Raw genomic sequence first — 22,341 nt, 5'->3', positions numbered from 1 at the left:
AAGCAAAAAATTGTCCACATTAGTACCGAACGTGCTACTTAGGATTATCGGTGTCTACATCAGCAATTACTAGTCAAAATTAGCCGAAATGACTATATTTGCAAATCATCAAATAGTTTATGACCTAAGTAGTCAAATTAAAAAGGTTTATCACTAAATTAACGTCCATATAATAACTTCATGACTTCTTTGGTAATTATTCCTACATAATACTATCACATGCTTGCCGGTGTTAGAAGAAGAAAGAAGGCATTCTTGCCATGTTTTTTCAATCTTGCCAAATGGCATTAGGGTTTTTGTGTGTAGCGTTGTAAATGTGGTTGGTTAATGGATCAACGAAAAACGAGCAAAACGAGATGTATAGTTTCCGTTCATGTATCTTTTGAATTCATGTATTTACTTAATTTATAGTTTATGTATCTCCTAGATTCTTGTATCCATTTAATTCAAGTATCTTCTAGATTCTTGTATTTATTTAATTCATGGTCTATGTACCGCTTATGTACATGAATTCTAAAACTTTATAAAAAGATTTGAAATTATTCATTCCAAGAGGAAAAAGAAAGAAAGAAAAAGAAGCAAAAAAACCTAAGTCTCCTCTCTTGAAATTTCTCTGAGTGTGCCAATTTAAAAAAATGTTCGATAGAGTCATGTTTGTATAATGCTGATAATAACAAGTTCGAGGTATTGTATTTGGGAGGCGAAGTTCATGAAGCTGCTTAACACCATTAGCAGAAACAAATCACCTTAAGGAGACTTGGTTAGTCATACCTCACCTCCAATTCTTTCTTCTTCTTTTTTATCACTTTCTTGAATTAATTGTTTGGTTACAACAAGTAGTGTTATGTATTCTTTTCCTAATACGTCTTCTTCTTCTTCTTCTTCTTCTTCTTCTTCTTCTTCTTCTTCTTCTTCTTCTTCTTCTTCTTTCTTCTTCTTCTTCTTCTTCTTCTTCTTCTTCTATTATTATGCTCTCTATTCCAACATCTAGTACTACCAGAGAATTTTTTTTCACTCATTTTCCTAAAGTCCCTAAACTTAACGGCTTCCTTTCTTGTGCTAATCCCTGCCAAGTTCCCTAATCTATCAGCTCATCTAACACCATTCACAAGATTGTGTCAAAAGTGCTTGTTGATAGATTGAGGTCCTTCTCGGATGATCTGATCACCCCTAACCAGGGAAGGACTGATGATATGTAACCATCCTTCAGCAAATACTGCGTGCCATGAAAAACAAACAACTAAGAGAAGGGAGGGTTTTTGTGCTATAAAGATTGATCTGGGGAAAAGCTCACGACCGTCAAGAGAGCACATTTATTACAGATGTCCTAACGTTATTTAAGTTATCGCATATGTGGTGAGATCTCATTTTAAACTGCATTTACACGGCATCAAACGTAATCGTTTTTTATAGGGGTGTGAGTGATCCTTCCGAACCCAGTAGAGGCATCAAGCGATGCGCTCCCTTCTTGCCTCACCTGTTTATTCTTTGTATGGATATCCCCAACTTTCGCATCAAAGAACGGTGTGAGAATGACGATCGGTGTCATTTGAAGGCTTCTAGAAGTGGGCCGAAATTCTACAATCTCTTCTTCGTGGATGATCTATGTTTGTTCTCAGAAGTTAGTGATAGTGGATGTGACTCCATCGTTAAAATGCAATAACGCATCTAGGGTTGGCAAAAGCACCTGCGCTTGCATGATCAATCCTGAAGGGCTCACGTCCCTCTGGGAAGTCAATTGGACTGGTCTTGGGGACCTATTGGAGATTTGATTCAAGTCCTTTGAATAGACATGAAGATGATCTCAAAGTCACAGGCTGCTGGAGTTTTATATGGGGATCTACTCTCTGTGGTTGAGCAGGAACAATTAAGCCCTTCAAAGAACGACAAATTGCCTAGACTCACTCCCTTTAGTTTGACAACAGTGGGGCAATATATTGCAGTCATGAAGAAACAAAAGGGAAGAAGTTGTGAAAAAAAAAAAAAAAAGGCTAGCTTTTGTAACTCAATATGGATGGAGTAACGGCAAGTGCATCACTGGTTTTTCTAGACATGTATGGGACAACTAGTGCATTTGCAGCTGAATCATGGAATCTCAGAGATGGAATTAAGCTGGCCATTGATTATCATGTCGCTCGTTTGCATATTGAGATGGACGCCTTAGCTCTTACTGAAGCTCTCTATAGTACTGATGCAAGGGGGAATTTCTCACGGGCCTAATTCTTGATGACTGGTGGGAACTGCTAGGCGAACTCAAGGAATCCAAGACTGATCGTATCTGTAGCTTGTCATGCTTGAGTATGTATCAGATGCTGGGAAAGAGCTTGTGTTTTAAAGATTTATGGGAATGTCCTCAGGTTCATTTTTCACAATGGATCTAGCTAGTAGTTTTTTTCTTTCACCTAAAAGAGCCATTTCCAAGTCTGTGCATGTCAACAAATTGAACTCTTGTAATATTTTGGTTTGTTCTGGAATAAGGCTACATAACTCAAAATGATATCAAAATTAAATTGAAAAAATTGAGAAAATCAAATCCAAAGAAAAAGCGAATAGATATGGATTGAGTCAAGGTACTTCTAAACAATTCTTCAAAATAGTTATATCCTACTATGGATTTCTCATTATAATTTTTTTCGGTCTTTCTTTTGGTTAATTTAAAGACCCAAGAAAATGAATGGGTGTGTTAATTTTTAAAAGTTGTTGCTCTTCAACGATAATTATATCGTATTGCACTTCCCTAAAAATTCATAAGTAGAATCTCCTCGATGCATCGTCTCTTTGAATTGAATTTGTTTGTAATCATTGCACACCTTTTGGAACGAAGTTCCTGTACCATTTCACGTAACAATAGCATCATTTCACTTTCCCAGCCAATTGAGTCATTGATCTAAGTTCAGCCGACCCATTTTTTCTTCTTTCTTTTCTGCTCTTCCAAAATAAAATGCATATAAACAAATACAAAAAAAAAAAAATCTACCATAATAAATACCTATAGCGTCACAATGTAGAAAATGAACATCGACCTTGCAAGTGCCTCAAAAGGTTAATGTCATTGGCGATTCGGCGTTCCATGTATTTCTGTTCAAAAATTGAAAACTTCCCACTACGTTTTTTTCGGAATAAAAACCGTTCCTTCATGTTATAAAAGATCCCATCTTTAGTCCTTCCATTATACTTTATCTCTTGCAGATCGATTTTTGCTATTATGGAGCATCAAAATGCTGACATGGACATTGGGGTGCACATGTGTCGCATTATGATTTGCTTAAAATCTTTATGTAACACGAAATAGACACCACATCAAGTTAAGCATGCAAATATAAGGGAGGGAGAGAGTTTGTGGACCTAGATCAGCAATCAGTTGTCCTATAAGATCATGACCGTCACAATCCCAAGAATTCAAGCTCGCGGCCATGGAAAGTTGGGCTTTGACCTTGCTTCAGCCATCGTCAATCAACCTCAACTTCTGAGCTCTTGTGGCCGATGTGGTCGCTTGAGCTCGAGCTTATGGCCATGGACGCTCGAGATTTGAGCTTGCTTTTGCCATGGAAGCTCAAGCTTCGAGCTCACGGTCGCCATAGTCACTTGAGCTCAAGCTTATGGCCATGGACGCTCAAGCTTCGCGCTTGCTTTTGCCATGGAAGCTCAAGCTTCAAGCTCATGGTCGCCATGGTCTTTTGAGCTCAATCTCTAAACTCCTGGGCATGGAAACTCGACCTTCGAGCTCTAGGCCCGCAACGATGACCATGAGTTTGGAGCTTACTCCTGCAGCCATGGCCCCTCGAGCTTTTAGATCTCATGGCTATAGCAAATTCCGTCGCGTGACCAATCTAGACACGATTAGCGACACTTTTTGAAGAGTGAAGGGACGCTTTTGAACAATACCAAATATAACGACGGCTTCGACGGGCAAAAGTGGACACACCCCCCGGCGACATTAACCTACCTAAAAATCTAGTAGACATAATTAGGAAGTCATGAGACCATCCTGCAAGGCACCCCCACCAAGCCGTTAGATATTTCAATATTTTTGAAAATTTCAAAAGCTATTATTCTTGTAATGGTTTTCCACTGTCACAATTTATAACCGTTTTTGTCCGCCATTAATTTATAACGGTTTTGTAACATTTTATAATGGCCAGCTTTATAACGGTTGTATAACGACTTTATAATATTTAATTTATTTCTTCATAAACCCTCATATTTGTAATGGTCATGTATAAATTATCAACGGATTCATAATGGTTTGCAAATGGCTCTCTTTCGGTTACCTACAAATAGTTACTTTGAATATAGGGAGAATGACACCACAAGTGTCTTAACTTTAGTATCACAACATTTCGCCAGCTCGCTTAAGTGTCAAAATAGGAGAAAAACCATCACTTAAGTACCTCCGGGAAGAATTCCGGCTAGAGAAATTACATAGCTTTTATAATTAAAAAATTATTTAAGGTGGCATTTTTTGACACTAAAGCAATCACTTTTTCATTAAGATTGGCACTGAAGTGATTACTTCCTAACTTGCTATACAACGTTGTTTATGGGTTTTTTTGTGTTGAAGCGATCACTTTTTCATTAAAATTGGTATATCATTTTTAACAACGATTAGCACTGAAGTGATCATTTTTTTTACAATGGCTGGCACTAAAATGATCATTTTTTAACTTGTTACACAACGTCATTTGGAGATTATATGTTGACTAGGCATGCCGACAAGCCACGTAAGATTGAGAAAGTAATAAAATATTGTCACGTCAAATTTCTAGCTACTCAAATTGGAGTTGGCACTTAAGTAATTTTTTTTTTTTAAAAGTGACACTTAAGTGAGCCAGCGAAAAGTTATAGTACTAAAGTGAGCTTCGTATACAAATTAAGGCACTCCTAGTGTTCTTCACCCTTTGAATATAATTGGAAAGTGATATAGATATATCAAAACTAGAATATCTTTATTTCTCTTTTTCCTATCTGGTTACTTATTTTTATTTTCTTTGCTGGGTTATACACCTGATGTTGTTCTATTTCTTTCTATTATTCAGTGTGGAATAAAAAAGAAGATTTGTTGTATCTTGGGAGAATAACCACTAGAGCCTTATGTAATGAGTTTCATATTTTGAGGGATGGAATTATCCTTTAAGGACAGTATTTGTATACCTCAGAAATTTTATTTTTTTTTTTATCTTCCAATCATTTCAATATATTTCCAACAATTATTGTTATTTTAATATTATCTAATATTTTTCCACCAATAGCAACCTAAACATAAATAAACTCTACAGAACCAACCTAAGGACAAAGAAATTCGACAATTTCACACGGCAAGCTTTGAACATTGTGGAGGTGTTCAGTAACAGACGATCCCGACCACCTAAGTCGTTGGTAACAGAGACCCGGAGACACGAACCATGCCCTTTCCAAATTAATTAGATTTTCTCCCGTGCACGTCGTCGGTTCTGGTTTGTTTAGTGGAGGGTTTTAGAAAGTGGAGATCATTCCATAGGAGTGATTTTTAAGTTTGATGAAATCCATGCATGCGTCGAAGTCACCGTAAAACAATAAATGTTTGGGGAAATTAACAGGGAGATTCTATATAGGTAGGGCAAAAACCAAGGCACACGTACAATGTTGGGAACAAACGATGAGCTTTCTGAACTTAGCACCCCTGCTTGCTGCTGTTGGCTTATCTTTTTTTTTCTTTTATACCAAAACGTTTAAGCTAACAGGATATGTTTAGATGTGAACGAAATCACGTCATCGAGATCACCAGGAGGCGGCGAAAATGGGTATAATAACGGGAATAATTGCTCGGAGAAAATTGAGAGGGGTGTTGGGATTTGAACTGTCAACATGTACTCTAATATCATGTTAGACGAACTGGTTTTTTTCAAAAGTTTAAGACATCGAGAAACATGTTTACAATGTGCTCATAATGCGTTTCTTAACAACAGTCATGTGGGTTGGATCCTTACATAACGCATATGGACGGATTAGTCGATCAAAGGTTTGGATGTCCTATGATATCTAGTATGCACACACGCACATATAAGTGATTTTGTATTGTATTCTTGGCGAAGAAAGTTCATACATATATTAATCCCTATTAATCGAAAAGACGATATTTATGTAGATACAAAGGTGATGATATGCAAATGAATTCAAAATATAAGGAATTTCATAATCAACTCATAAAATTAATAAATTATCATCACTATCCACAATATCGAAATACCCCAAGAAAAGTGTTTTTCTCCACAATTCGGTGTGCAAAAATTCATCATAACTTTAAAAGGATGATATATTTTTTGCACTTAGAAAAGGGAACATTTGTTAAACCTAATCTAACTATAAGAAAAGAAAATTTGAGAAAATAAAAATATAGACGCGCGTACGTGTGCCCCTAATTAGCAATTGATGCACGCTCCAAATACGCTCTTTCTCCCACCAGAAATAAACAATTTTTTAAGTTTCGTGGACCAGACATTTGCGTTATTTTGAAGAAATCGAAGCTAATAAAAAAAAAGCCAAAAATGAAGGGAAAAAATTAGTAAAATAAAACATAAAAATCCGTGATTTAATTAACTGCGAATTAACGGTCAGAACAGAAGTCCCTGCCGTCCGGGGCTGTAAATTTGCATGGGAATCCGAAGCGGCAATGGCCCTGATTTGATCAGTTTATCACATGATCTGCGAGCGGCTTTCGCGCTCGAACAGACGAAGAGCTGGAGGGCTTATCTACCGACCGAAATGCATCATTTCAGCTAGGACACGACCACCATCCACGATCAACATTGTTAAATCCTCTTCTTGTTGTATCTTTTTCCAAAGAGGGAGTTATAATAATTACTGGTTTTTGCATGACATGAATAGTTTTCATCTTCTTCGAGAGATGACACTCCACTTCCACTGGGAAAGAGCTTGTGTAGCACGACGTGCAGGGCAGTACTTTGTCTCTCTCTCTCTTTCTATATATATTGACATTTGACTTCAAGGTAGAGGAGAAAGTGTTTAGAAAGTCACGAGACAATTGTATAATAGGGAGAGATTTTTGAAAAGCTTGGAAGCTATCCTTGCATTAAATAGCATGTGCACATGATATTTTAAAGACGACAGTAATACAAACAGTAGGCAGGGCAGACCACACATATACCTTATAAGATGCTTTTTCATATAGAATGACGATAATAAAGCACTCTGGCCAAAAGTAATGGTCATTTTATCAGTGATGATTTTGTTTTATGACATGGAACTTCGTTTCAGGAGAGTAAATGCCATGCTTACTAAATAACTCGTGAACCTTGTTAACTAGTTGAGATGTCAACCGAGAAAGTTGCATATGGTTTTTCTCTAAACATGACATTGTAAGAATGGCATGAGAAATCAAAGTATGTAATCAAGCATCTCAAACACGCCAATCTACTCTTTAAATCCCTATGGACCAATCCTAGGAGTTATATCATCTACATATATAGTGACCACATTAAAAATTATGTTTGGAATTTGATTTTTTGACTTGAATATATAATTCGTGCAACCAGGGTTTCTCTCCATGTTTTCTATAATTGTGAAAGATTTACTTGTCCTGATTAGTGTTAGAAAAACAAGTTACTTGGAGATTAACTTGTGAAGAGGGTTGCAAGAGTTCTTTGTGATATTAGAGAGAAAGGAGATTGAGATTTTCCCAAAAGAGGCTCGTTGTGAATTAACTGGCCATAATTGGGATTTGAAAAACAGTGAAAGTATTGAGGTGATTAATCGTGGTTTTAACATCCCGCTAATCAATTCTATTCGTAGTTGTCTGTCACTTTTTTGCATAACCCAGATTACACTAATGGAACCTAGTAATTGAACTCCTAACCGATTTGATTCGTGTTTTATTTTAATTGTGTCCAATTGACTTGATTTCTCGACAAGTGATGGCTGAAACAATGACTGATTGGTGGCCCTTGTAGAGACCATCGGAGTTATTGGGTGAAGATTGACATCACGGTTTGATCAAGCGACAGAAGCCTTGCGTGAAGGTGCAAAGCTGTAATGTAGCAATGCTATCCTGAGCTTGGTGCCAACATGGCTACTCCAGGTGTGAATCTAGATGTGCCGGTCGGCGCTGTTGCGATGCATGGCAATGAGGTAGAGATTAAGGCTCGCATAAAAGGCAAATTAATTGAGATGTATGTGTGAGGATGTAATGTAAAAAAAAATCTTATCTCAAAGAACTAATATGATGCGGAGGCGCTGTTAATATTTTTAACTTGCCCACCATCCATTTAAGCTTATAACTAAAATTGTGACCAACTATTAGTAAGCTCTGATTTGGGATGCCTCTTGGTGATCTCTTTAGGTTGAAGTATTGGACTTGAAGGGCCTCACGCGAAGTCATACTCACCACCCCCACTCATGGCTATGCTATTGCTCGAAAATTTGTTAGAAAAGTGTAAGAAAGTCCAATACCTTATATTAGGGAGATCAAAGTTGAAATTTAAACTCGAGCCTTTTGACACACCTATCCCCTACGCCAAATCATTTGAGCAATTTAGGTATGGCTAACCTAATTATGTATTAGCATTTGCTCTTCTATACTCCAACTCTACTATACACGATTCCTCTTTGTCTTACACCCACAACAACAAAAGCAAGAACACAAAAACTTGTAATAACTTCAAATTATGCCAATGTGTCTGATTAGTGGAAAACCATCGATGTAAAAATTAATTTTCTAAATATATCGGTTCTATGACTTACAAAAATGAATGAAGAAATATATTTAATCATCAAATGGTTTAGATATTAATTGTTATTAACTGTGATGACGTATTTTTTTTTTATATATTTTTCTGAGTGATACAAATAATCATATATTATATCCAAATCATTCAATTTTTTGCAAAATAAATTCACTTATGTCAATATGTTTTTGCCTCACGAATTTTCTTAGAAAAAGGATAGACATTAGATTTGAGTTGCTTCCTCCGGAGTCCGGACCAAGTACCCATGACAAATTAAACAATTAGCATGCACTCGTGCACTAACGAGGCCAAGCGTACGGGTCATCCACATATAAATCAACCTACTCTCACCGAAGATCTAATCATCTCCATTTTCAAGACTCCTCTCCGCTCATATATTCACTTGCCTTCATGACGATCTATCCCAGCATTCTTGCTGCCATCTTCGTCTCGTTCCTCATCCTCGACAGCACCCTTTTGTTTTGCACTGCGTTTTCCGTTAACCCTGAACCCAAGAACACTCCGAGAAACATTGCACCACGAAGGCTCATGATGTTTTCAGCTTGTAACCGTAGCTCTGATTCCACGGTTATCAATTCTAGCGAGCTGAAAGGGGCGACGACAATGGAAGACCAAAGAGCTGCGAAAGCCGTGGAGGCGAACCTGAGGAGAGTCCCACAAAGCGCGCCAAATCCTACGCAGAACAAGTGAAGCTTTTTTTGCAGCGACTGCATGAATATCTGCATCCTGGCGATGAACATTAACTGGATCGAGCGGACAAGAGCTGTCAACGATTGCTACGAACTTTTTGGGTTTATCCTTTTTCTTGTTTCGATCCATGTCCTGTTCTTGCAAGGTTTTCACTTTCTTTTCATTTTGCTAAGGTCGTTCAAAGTTGTTGATGCATGTTTTTTACCACCTTAAACGAGCTTCTGTAATATGGAAAAACATCGGTAAGGCTCGTGTCGGAACTTCTATTTTTCTGTGGAGTCGAAGTGAGTCGCTATATTTCCTAGCATGTGATTAGCTTAATCTAGTTAACCTACATTGTGGCTGCCCTAACCGTGTCCTAAAAATACACTCATCGGAATGAAGCATCATCATCTCACTTTGCTCGTCTTGTGTGGGCATCTTCGATTTTCAGGAAATTTGTCAATCGATCCCAAACCTATTAAATGGATGCCAATTCAATTCTAAACTTTCCAATTTTGCCAATTTACTCTTAAACTTTTGCACAAAATTCCAATAGTCATTACAACCAAGTTTCGTTGGAAATTGATTATGCGACGGTGTGTCACATATGACAGTCTACAATGACTAGATGACTACATCGGTGGTCTTTGGGGAAAATTGACCAAAATGACTACATTTGAATTATACATGTAAGATTTTGTAAAACCACTACCAATTATTCTAAAAACTTAAGCTGTTAGATAAGAACGTGGTTTATTATTTAATTACTCGAAGCTGTTTAGATGAAAGCATGGTTTAATATTTAATTATTCTAACACTCCTCCTTACACGTAAACTAGACTTTGGCCTGAGCCTTAAAGCATGGAAATAAATAATTAGGGAGATAAATAGAGACTTAGAAAGATTTGAACTCAGAACCTCTTGCTTTGATACTATATAAGATTTTTTGGGACCACTGTCAACTATTCTAAAAGCTTAAAGTGTTAGATGAAGGCAGATTTAATATTTAATTATTTCAACACTTCCTTTCACACTTAGTCCGATCTTTTTACCTAGTACCAAGAGCATATTTAATTAAGGAGGCAAATGATGCTTTGAAAAATTTTAATTCATGACCTCCTACTTTGATTGCATATGAGATTTTATAGAACTACTACCAACTATTCTAAAAACTTAAGTGAGATTTTGTGGAACCATTGCCAACTATTCTAAAATATCTAATTACTCTAACACTCCTCCTCACACATAGGCTAGATTTTGGCTTAAGCCTAAAGCATGAAAATATGTAATTGTGAAGGTAAGTAAGGGCCTGAAAAGATTTGAACTCAAGACTTTCTACTCTGATAACATGTAAGATTTTGTAAAACTACTACTAACTGTTTTAAAAATTTAAGTCGTTAAAATGAAAGCGTGTTTTAATATTTAATTATTCTAACAATACACAAAGTTTTAAAACTATTGATAAAATTGAAATAAGACTGAAGTGATATCCATATGATAAATTCATGACTGGTTTGCAAAACATCCCTAGAGATCATTTCATTAGGTTAAGTATTGAACGGGAGCACCCATCAACTTTGATTAGGTGTGTTTGGGAAACTTTGAAAAGCATCTTTGGTTGTAGAGGGTGAGTTTAAATAGCTTGAGAATAATTCTGGTGAAACCCAAAGACATTGGGCCAACCAAGTCTCATTCTTCTCATTTTTGTGAAGAAAATTTCGAGAAAGTAATAAAAATTTCAAATTCGACCTACTTTACCTCCAAACGATTACAAAAGAATCTGTTGGTTGAGGGGTATTATATTTGTTCACACCTCAAATTTTCTCTAGATTTCTGAAAAAAAAAATTAAAAGGTCAACTTGTTGGTTGATATATTTGTTCACACCTCAAATTTTTCTCTAGATTTCCCAAAAAATTAAAAGGTCAACCTAAGGTTGACCGATATTCAATGGATGAAGTTATAAGGCTAAAAATAACTTTTCACTTCAAAAATGGGTTAGGCTCTTCTAAATAGAGTGTTACGATGTTATAATATTATTCGAATTTGATGGTCAATTTTTTACCCTTCGGGACTTGTTACTTGTTTTTCACGGTATCAAAATTTTCCTTACAATTTAACCTTACTTTTCATACAAAATATTCCTAATTCCCAACACTTTCTCCACCTTCATTTTCCACTCTTTCCAAACAACGGACAAGAAATCAATTTCGCCACCTTGTCTTTCTTCACTTTCATTTTCTTCCCCACTATTTTCCTCACCCGCTTTAAAATCTCCCAAACATAGACTAAGAGGAGTTTGGGGATATCATCGTATTCGACTTCACATTAGTATAGAAGCCTATATACTATATATTATCGAGATTGGGAAAAGACTTAGTCGTTATACTAGATTAAGAATAAACACCGAATGATGTTTCTGACTTTGCAGCATGAATATCTATAGTCCTTGACCTTTCTTTACAAGACTTAGGATGCTCAATTTGATCATAGTCCTTTCAAAGGTACAAAAAACTTATCAAAATTGGCTATAACATTTTTGCAGATTAATTTCTGATAAGGTCAATTGAGAACCTAAAGCTTACTGTCGTTTCTAGCATGCAGAAAGGTAGGGACAATAGTTATGTATTTGTTCTTCTTTGTTGATGGGAACCCGATGGGGAAATTACTCTGTGCCTCCCTAAACTGTAAATCTTTCACCCTCTAAACTCTAAATTCTAAAATTACCATAATCTTTTAAAATTGGCCGAAAAATATCTCATTTTGCTTGGTAAGCTATTCATTTTATTGTGAATTTCCACATCCAATTTTGTCCAACGGCAACGCAATGAAACTACTTTAGTGAAGCAATTTTGAATTCGGGTGAGCTATTGATGCCTTTATTGTAGTTTAATCCTCATTTGATTTGAATGAACCCATGAATCCATGGGCATTTCACTTTTTCTCTAAAGCCGTTCTTCAGGTGAGGAAGCAAGGGGACACCAAAAAGAAGAAAAAAGAAAAGAACTCCGTCCTGAAGAGCAAGGAAGAGAGAAATTTCGGAATAAAGAGATGTCAGTGTCAATAGAAGAATCAATTCCTTACCCCCTTATTGCTCCTTTTCAGTGTCCTAGGACTGTACAAAGCATTATTGACATGACTAGTCAGTGTAGTCTTGCATAAATTAATAATATTTGGTCTTTTATTAGTAGGAAGTTTTAATGCGATAACCCAATCTTGCGAGCCGCGGGACATGTCGGAGGGAAATTCATCCACCACGTCGCATGCAAACATAGCTAAAAATGGATACAATCAGTGATGCTCTTTTTTTTATAACTAATTGACTATAAAATTAGTTGGTGGAGAAGTTTCTATCTCATTAGAGATTGAAGAAAACATGATTCATTTGAAATACTGAAATAATATTTTTATTTTTGAGTATTATAATCAATTCCCTATTCGCACCGTTAGTAAATACGATTCTAATTCATGATACTTACTCAACTCTTGAACCACCTTTTTAGAACTATGGGCATTGCTTCTATGCTTGGACGTCAATTTCCGTCCTAGTTCGAGTTTTCCTAATTAAAAGAAGTTGGTTTGCCTTGACAAAAAAAACAAATAAATAAATAAAAGACCACCTTGGAAATTGCTCCTCCTGCCTTTCCTCTACCTCTCTCTATGGCCCTCCCTTTTGAGTGCTGCCATGTGCATGCTGTAGTTTTTGCCCGAACGACAATCATTTACTAAGCAGAATGAACAGAATAAACCATCTTTTGCACTTGGAAAATATCAAATCGAGTGGGTCTTACTCTCGAAAACATATCGACGTATGAGCAAGCTTCAGTGATTGAACCTTCTGCACAAGTCTTGTTCTCGACATACGGATTTAGCCTACGCAAGAACCTCTCAATTGAGTGCACAGACCGAAATTGCACTCGGCCTGCAAACAATGGTAGAATGTACCAGTACATCGAAGATTGCAGTTGCAGTGCTGCAAACGAAGGATTAGGCAAAGTTGCAATGGCTGTTGATGAGAGGAAAGCCGGCAAGGAAAGGTTACAAGTTACAACCTTCTTTAATCATGATTTTTCTCCTCCAAAAAATGAAAATAACAAATATATATATGAAGTGGCAAACAGAAAAATAAACATAATTATATGACACTTCTATTTGTAATATTCCAATATTTGGTGAGATTTCAAGTGTTTTCATGTTAATAACCAATAGAGCGTGAGTGCCAAAAACTTGTAAAAACCCTAAGGGTGCATTTATATCACTGAAAACTTGATGACGAATATAAATATTTTTCATGAAAATCGTTTTCAAGGAGATTAGTTAGCTTTCATTTGTTTAGTAGTTTATGGAAAGTGGTTTTCTTCTTACTAAACGGGAAAATTATTTTTCCCAAATTTAAGCTCGTTATTTCCAATTCATGAAAACGTTTTTCGTAAATCATTTAGTTTACTGTTACGAAAATAGTTTTCCTTTCAGACAAACAAACCTAATTTGAATAATAGAAGTCACTTCAAATGGTCTCGTGTGATTACTAGGGCAAATCTCCTGACGATGGACTATCCCCCCTCCCAGCCCGATTTGCGATGTGAGTTCAGCAAAGATAGCACCATACATATACGAAATCAGAACTATAGCTCACGGAGAGCGCATGTCGATGTGGTTAGGAAATCCGAGGTACAAGTCCTTGTCAAAGGAATAAAGGTCGCCATCCGAACCAGACCCGTTGCAAATTGAAGTGAACGAAAGTACATCAATCTGCTCTTTCCGTGGAGTCATTCTTACAACCCGCTTTCCAATTCTCCGAGATCATTGCCGCACATCATCGAAATCCAAAAGATCAACGGATGGATTGATGTCATATATAAACATAAATCACATAGTTTTACTGTAAATAGAAAAAAATGCATAAATCATCAAGATAGGGACAGAGATCTCCATGATTATAGGCTTTAACAAAATAAAAATAACATAGTAATATCCTTTAACCAAACCTATCTTTTTCCCCTTTTTTACCTTTGAAGGCTCGAGGAGATCTCCCCAAGCCGAACAAGCGGGCCCCCATGAAATCCGGACGTCGTCAGCCTGATATATTCTAATGACAATTTTCTAATGACAATCAACTGGTGATAAAGGAGCACGCACGTCTATCGCCGAACGAACTGCCTCAAAAAGCTCCCAGATAAATTGTTTAATCGATGTCCTCAATCCCCATAATCCCACCATTAATTTTTCATTTTTTTATGTAAACGAAAGATAAAGAAATGTAGGTGAAAATGTGGGTTCCCTCTTTTTGGCCCTTTTCGTTTTTTCCTCCCTTATCTTATCTTCACATGTTCATCAGCTTTCGTAAAAGCTACGATCATGACTTGACTTTGCCATCCCACGATTGAAAAATTGAACCCACAAGCGCCAAAACGAGACCACGTTTGTGATAATTTGAGGTTATTTTGGATTTGGGCAGGCTTTTGATTAGCTAGAAGCTAAACATTACATGCGAGAAAAGACACGATAATTTCCGGGAAAATGGACGAATTTCGACGTCATAAATATGAAGGAGCAAGGACATGAATAATTTAGCATTCCATTTGCGTAAGTCCATCGCTAGCTAAAGCTTGAATTATACCCATTTTGTGCCCAACAAGCTCAACCCACAAGGGAGTAAGAAGAAGTGAAACTGATTTAACATCATCAGCTACAAAAAAAACTGAGAAGGCCCTTCAACTTCAAATGCCTCTTGCTAGCATTTCCTGGAACCTCCTGTCCGACTCTTGCTTCTCCAAAATGAACTTCTCGTGGCACTGGGCGATGAACACATCGGCCAGCTCATCAATCTCGTTGCCGTTGTTCAGCTCGGCGAAGCTACCACTTGCTTTAGCCTTGTTCTTCTCTTCGAGCCATTGGAGATAGCCGGACAGCTGCGACTCCCCTTCGTCTTCGCACTCAGCGGCCGGGGCCTCTGATGTCGGGATCGAGCAATTCCACGTCGAGTCGTAGTACAAGTGGTTCGTCCGGAACCCGTCTAGGACCGAAGTTGGGGTGGAGTACGAACGCGAGGAGCACCAATTGTAGTACATCCGGAACGATCCGATGTACATCTTGCTCTTCCTCTTGTTCTTGGCGAAGTAAATGAAGTAAACCGGCGGTCCCTTCCGGATGACGTCGGCGAGGAAAGATTTCGCCTTCGAGAGGGCTCGAGAGACACGGCAGGCTCGTGAGAAGATGAGTGTTTGGATCAGGGTTTTGAGCTTTATGGCGATGGAAGTAGAGGGAGATGGCATTTTGGATGAGAAGATTGGAGGGGAATGAAGAGATCCTAGGTTGGATATAGGACCGACCATTTATTTTTTTCCAGCGAAAATGAGAGGAATTATGGCCCTAAAGGGGGCTCTTGGGAGTGTATTTATAGAGAATCTTGATGACCAAATTGCCCTTACATGTGAAATAATTTAAAGAAGAAACCCCATGTACGCTTTTCAGATAATGGGTCGAGTGTGCTTTTTGGCTTCCAAGATCTGCAAATGATAGGGACCGAATTTCTGAAAACCATGGCTTTCTTGGTTGCAGGAAATCACCTTTATCGGTAACATACATACATACATACATACATACATACATACATATATATATGCATATTTTTTAACGGTTCCTCAAAGGCACCTGATAAATAACAAACTATGAAAACTGTGCAATTTTCAATAGACTAATTATGCTGATATTATTTTTCAATACTTTAAATGTTGAATTATTTTAAAGTAAGTGTGCTTAACAAGTACCCAGTAAACACTCATTCACACAATTGCATGACATAAGGGCTTTGTTAATGAGTATTTTTACTTTACTTAGTAAGCATATAAAATGAGAAAAAAATGTGCATCACAAACTAAACGACGATAGTTACTTAGCCAGTATCTCGAGTACATTCATTCACAAAATCCGTTAGCAGGTGCTCTTAGAGTAATCATAAAGCATCCTGCATAGGGAAAGCTTAAAGTTTCAGAACCCTATTTACATGCTTCATCGTAACAGCTAATGCATTAAGAATTGCATTGCTTTCATAATTAATCTCTTGATTAGGGTCTGTGGGTAATGAAGCAAATCTTGAACAATTTCACATCCGAACATCGACGCCCTAAAAACGGCAAAACAGCTGTGGCTGCACAGAGCTGCTGGTGTGGCTTCTTGAGATCTGCACCTTTGGACCAAGAGCAAAAACCATTTTCAAACTCCTATCCTCGAATTAGAATAAGGTAGAAAAAAAAAAAAAAAAAAAAAAAGAGAGAGAGAAAGGAAGGTGGGGAAAAGAGATCCGAAAGATTCCAAGTGTAAGAAACCCGCTTGCTGGATTTAAACAAAGACAGAAATAGTTCGGAGCACGCCAAAAGCTAGAAGGAGGGGGGACAGAGCCAAGCTTCACAGAATTTTACCAGGGGTAAATAAAAGAAGGGAAAAAAATTAATATAACCTAACATGGAGGTGACGTGGCACGTGCCAAATGACAGCCTTTGGCGATTATATAAAACCCTAATTATGAATCTCAAGAACGGAGATCAAGGCTCAAGTTCCGCCCCAAGTAATTAATTAAAACTGTTGTTATTATAGTCTGCTCAGACAACTTCTGAATCATTGACCGATGAATAAAGCTGTTTGATATATTAATTTCCTGTAATGCGGGTTTTTATTTTTTTTTTGTAATTCCCAAATTGAATTTTCTTAGAAAATTGATGGAATATTCCGATATTTCGTTGGACTAAATTGATTTTGTGATTTTCGTCATTTCATTGGATAGTTAGCTTTATTGTTAAATTACTTCCTTTCATCTACATGCTATTTGGGTGTAAAGCACCTCCTAATTATAACACGTTATAGAGTTAAAGTGATATAGTAATCGTTTTCTTATTATCGGTTCTAAACTTGATATCATAGCCAATTGTATTGGCCTCGGTGTTCGTACGAACTCAAGTTCTATTGTGGAGACTAAACTCAGTTTATAAATTTGCTCACCTAGAGTCGTGTCGATTACCCGTGTCGCCTGTCTTGGGAATGGCACCGCCAAAGCACCTTTTCATCCATCGTCCTCATCCATCGTCATTCTCGCACTAGGTTATTGATCATCGCCGTGTTGTCCTTGCATCCGCCATCAATCATGTCTTCAAGAGTTGGAGAAGTCGCGGTCAAGCTTGAAGTCTAATTTTAGTTTAATGAATGAAAATTTTGATGCCAGCGGATTGTAAGTCGTTTCTATTTAAGAATGTGCACTTTTTTTTGCTTTTCATAACAAAATTTATCCAAATTCCTTAAAGCTATCTTCAAGAGCATTCAGAAGATAAAGTTGTCTTGAAGTTGAGTTTTCTTTTTTGGTTTAAAGTTCATCTTATAAATGATAGATTACCGAATTAGGAAAATATGTGAATCCATCTCGATCGCAATATGCGTTATGCTAAAATTCACACGATTGTTCTACTTACTTCAATTTTATCCTTTATATCTTGTCATTTAAGTCTTCACATGATGAATATTCACTACACAATTTCATGTTTAAATAGTAATACTAAAATGTGTTTTTTTGGTTTGTTTTAGTTAGTCGATATTTATTTTAACCAATGAAAAGTATTATGGAACAACAAAACACAAAAAGAAAAACGTAACAAGCATTCACACATGATAAACGTTTTGCTTTGTTTATTTTCTAGTCGTCATGAAATATTCTTTTAAATCAAGAAATCTTTAAATAAAATGAAACAAGTTAAATAAATCGATCAACGTTTACTTGCTTTTATAAACTTAAATCAACGGAGTGGTTAGGACGAATGCAATTCTTCAATTATTAAAATTCTAAACCTTGATCGAGATCTTGACTCCCTTTGAGAAGGAGACACCCATTGACTTATCGGTTCGTGACTATTAAGCATGACACTAGATGATGAGGAGGGTAAGAGATCAGCATAGTCTCTATCTTTTACCTTGTAATAAAGTGTGCTATCATATTTAGATTTAGCTCACATAGATCAGCTATTTTACCATATCTTGATTAATAAATATTATCGAAAAATCATCTCCCTCGTGTCGTGCTCCGATAAGGCCATCTTTTACCTGCAATCCCCTAGTTTTTTTTTCTTTTTTTTTTTGTCGGTGGGTTATAGACATAAATATCATCCGCTATTATATAGTTAAATAAGCTTGCATGCGGGTAACTTTCACGACTTGTGACCTGCATTAATCAGAAGAATAATTGGAGAAAATTTTCTCCAATCAGATATGAAGGGAAATATGGAACCATTTGTAAATTGTCTCGTTCTCGATATAAGGAAGTGCATGACTGATATTGCACCATGCGATTTCGTCGAAGGAAACACAATTGGAATAATCTTCAAACAAAAAGGATAACAAAAAACTAGTACAATTTCCAGTGATCAATTGACATATCAAATTAAACGACAAGATTATTATTATCATCATTGAGAAGAAAGTTGATTGTTTTAAGGTCGACATGAATCTGTCGCATTATTGTGCAAACTCGATTCAACATCTCAAATTATCACAAAACTAACCTACTCGATACTTCGTGCTTTCCAAAACACAGACTCCTGATCACCCCGTCGACTTCAACCAATCTCTTTCATTTAAAAGTAGCACTAGGAAAAGAGGAAGATAAGTGAGCTCTTGAGTCAATTATCTGCATTGAAATCCACAAGCAAGGCCAAATGGGATCAATGACAAAGAAGGTTCATTTGTAGACTTCGGTGGTTTAAGAAGCATTGACTCGAGGACTAAAAGGAGAAGCAAAAGTCAAGATGGTTGGCGTCGGGGAAACAGGGAGTTGAGTTAGATTGATATTGCTCATAGTCAAAATGATTTTATTAAATTATTCGAAAGAGATCTGATTTGATAGTTGCTTTGACGCAAGATCCAATTAAATTCAAGGTAAGTTGGGGTCGGTACCTAATTGATTATCTGTAGTTCCTATTTCACCACCATCGACGCTTTGGCACGTCGAGAAAGCTCAAGGAAACTACGCAGCAGTCAACGAAATGGTTTTCCTACTTGACAGATCATTGTCCAAGAGTTCAAAAGCTTCTTTCAATTTTTTCCTCCCCTCTTCTTTTAATTTTCCTGATTTTCTGTGTCATTGACGTCCCACGAATCAAGTCATTTTTTAATGGTTCCTCGAAAAATTCATCTTAGTTGTTCTATGGGATAATGACATAAATACTTCATGAATTTCAACCCAATATACAATACAATTCCTAAACTTTTACTTGGTTCAATATTGCTAATAAATTTTGGCCTAATGTGCAAATGATCCTTGGAACTTTTAATTTGTTCAATGTGATCTTCAGACTTTTTGTACACGTTCAAGTTAGTCCCTAAAGTTTAAGAAAAAAAGGCAACGTTGTCATTCCATGAATTCAAGTTCAAAGATAACATTGACCATTTTCATATAGTTGAGAGACTAAATTGAATATGAATAAAAAATCCACGAACAAACTAAAGTTTAGGAATCATTTGTCATTTTTCCATATTATTTTCAATAATGCTCTAACAAGATTTCTTATTTATTTGCTTAATCTTACATAAGCTTGTAATCGAGATTGTTTTCTCTTTCTCTCTAAAATTAAATAATCCTAAATTTGGTGACCGACCATAATTTTTTTATTATCTGGAAGAGGCCATAAAGTTTGCGGCTACGACGCCGTAATTTACCAATTTTAGAGGAATTGTTAGGCTGGAAAAGTAATTCATTGCTCGTCACAAAAGAAAAGTTATTTCTATTAAATACCCAGGAAAAAGAAAAGAAAAAGGTAATGCATCGTTTAAAAACTAAGAAAAAGCTGAAATTATGAGCTGGACAAGGACGTGTGTGCATGCATGCATGAAGGATGCATACAACACAAACAAAGTTGTACAAGGAATGTTGTCAAAGAGGTAAACTACTTTAATGTCATAACAAAGAAGCCAAGCAACCGCATCCCAATATCAATCACATTAGTTTTGTTGTGTGTTGTGTGATCTATAAGTATAGAAGATCCATACGCAACTTATAGTGTGTTTGTTTTACGGAAAACTCAAGATTTGAAAAAAAAAAATGCATAAAATGATCACCTATATACTTGCAAAAATGAATGAATGCAAAATATTTTCAACACCTACAAAAATAGTTAGATATAAATTGTTATAGATAATAATAAAAAAATATGTTAACTAATTCCTTTAATAAATATAACCATCATCTTCAACTTTTAAGTTTTTCGCGAAATAAACACATCATTACTTTTCAAAGAAAAATAACCACCCAAATGAATGAGTGGCTCTTTTTTTTTTTCTTCTTTCTTCTTTATTTATCATTTAGAAGTCCAACTCAAAAACTTAATAAGTGAAAAGAGAGTATATTAAACAAGCAATTAGGGATATTTAATACCTCTATCACGTAAAAGCTGGATTAGAATTGAGACATGAAATTTAACAAAAGGGGCCGCACACATGAAATAAACTTAGGGCGGAACTAGGCAATGACAACATATTAAATAATCCAATTTAAAAGATTAAGCTTATAAGTGGACGACACGTCATGTATATAAAAATATATATATAAATTTCATAAATAAGCGATCACGATATTTTTAACATTTATAGCTGGCAACCAAAGCGTAAGGAGAAGTACAAGAGAGGTTGGAAATTGTATTTTGGCTGACATTGGCAAGCGATGAGAGAATCGAAAGGGAAGGAAATAAAGGGGAGAGCTCGGTAACAAATTTGCAAAGTGTGGAAACAACTTTGCCTCTAACACGAAGAGCACGTCCAATCCGTGGAAGATTTTGCAATTGCATCATCTTGCTTTCTCCCCTCCTCTTTGAATATATTCCCTCGGAACAGTCCACCTGTCCTTTTAGGAGCTTTTATGCCCCGCACTAGTTCAAAAACAAACATCTTTCCACTTTTAACTTTAAGGCCAATTATCCTATTAATGAAAAATATAAATGTCCTGTTCTTTTTAAAAAAAAAAAAAAACATTATCACTCTATGTCAGATCCGCTTGTTTACAGGAGCATCCTTCTTCAAGTGATACACGGTGCACGACATTGAGTTAAATATAACAAAGGGTGAGCACCGAGTTTGTTCAACTCAAGGATCGGACCAAATCAGTCTGGACCTACCGGTTCTAGAGAGAACCGATTCGATTCTCAGTTCTAGGGACTTAGAATTAGCCTAGAACCAATTCCGTTCCCGGTTCAAAAAATGTAGAACCAATCTTAGACCTGAGAAGCGGTTTAACCTGTGCAGTTCTCAAATTAAGTCATTCTAAATTGGCTTTGAAGCTTCTTTTTGGGAAAAAGGAAAAAATAAAACTGTACAGATAAAAAAATTGAACCACATTCTTCGTAATGAACAAATGACAACATAAGCACTTCGCAATTGCTTCTAAAGTGAACTGGTGCAACTTTTATATTTCATTATAAGAATGTAGTGTTTTACTGAAAATATAAAATGGAATGATTTATGAGTAAAATTCAGGAACCCAGTGTCATAGGTTCGGTTCCTGGTTTACATACAGGGACCGACCCATTTTGAACCAATCGCCCCAAGAAATAACCATCCACCATTCTACAAATATTAGCAACAATATTAAGTACACAAGTTGTATCATTTTTTTTACACATCTCACATTTAACACCATTAAAATGGGCGGCTTTAATTTTAGCAATTATAAGGTCTACAACTAGTGTAAAACTTTCTCCATACATTCCTAGTTCGATGGATGACACGAGTACTCATATATAATTCTGTACAGAGTTTATTCATGTATTGTTCATAAAAAAAAAAAAAATACACTGATAGTGGACCTTTAAAATTTTAATAATGAGAGATGTGAAAGCATAAAAAAGAGGTTACACAAAATATAATGAATATTCAATAGTAATCTTGTTTGTAACATAA

At 36.3% G+C, this 22,341-nt stretch overlaps 1 protein-coding gene across 1 annotated transcript; it reads right to left on the bottom strand.

Moving 5' to 3' along the window:
* Window positions 1-14,920: 14,920 nt before the first annotated feature.
* Window positions 14,921-15,764, bottom strand: LOC104425486. The gene has a single exon (XM_010038178.3). It carries the CDS (start codon window positions 15,744-15,746, stop codon window positions 15,132-15,134), a length of 615 nt encoding a protein of 204 aa, XP_010036480.1. The 5' UTR covers window positions 15,747-15,764; the 3' UTR covers window positions 14,921-15,131.
* Between the last annotated feature and the right edge of the window lie 6,577 nt (window positions 15,765-22,341).

Source organism: Eucalyptus grandis, chromosome 11, assembly GCF_016545825.1.
Source record: "Eucalyptus grandis isolate ANBG69807.140 chromosome 11, ASM1654582v1, whole genome shotgun sequence".
NCBI classification, from domain to species: domain Eukaryota; kingdom Viridiplantae; phylum Streptophyta; class Magnoliopsida; order Myrtales; family Myrtaceae; genus Eucalyptus; species Eucalyptus grandis.
This window is presented reverse-complemented; position numbering and strand designations above follow the sequence as displayed.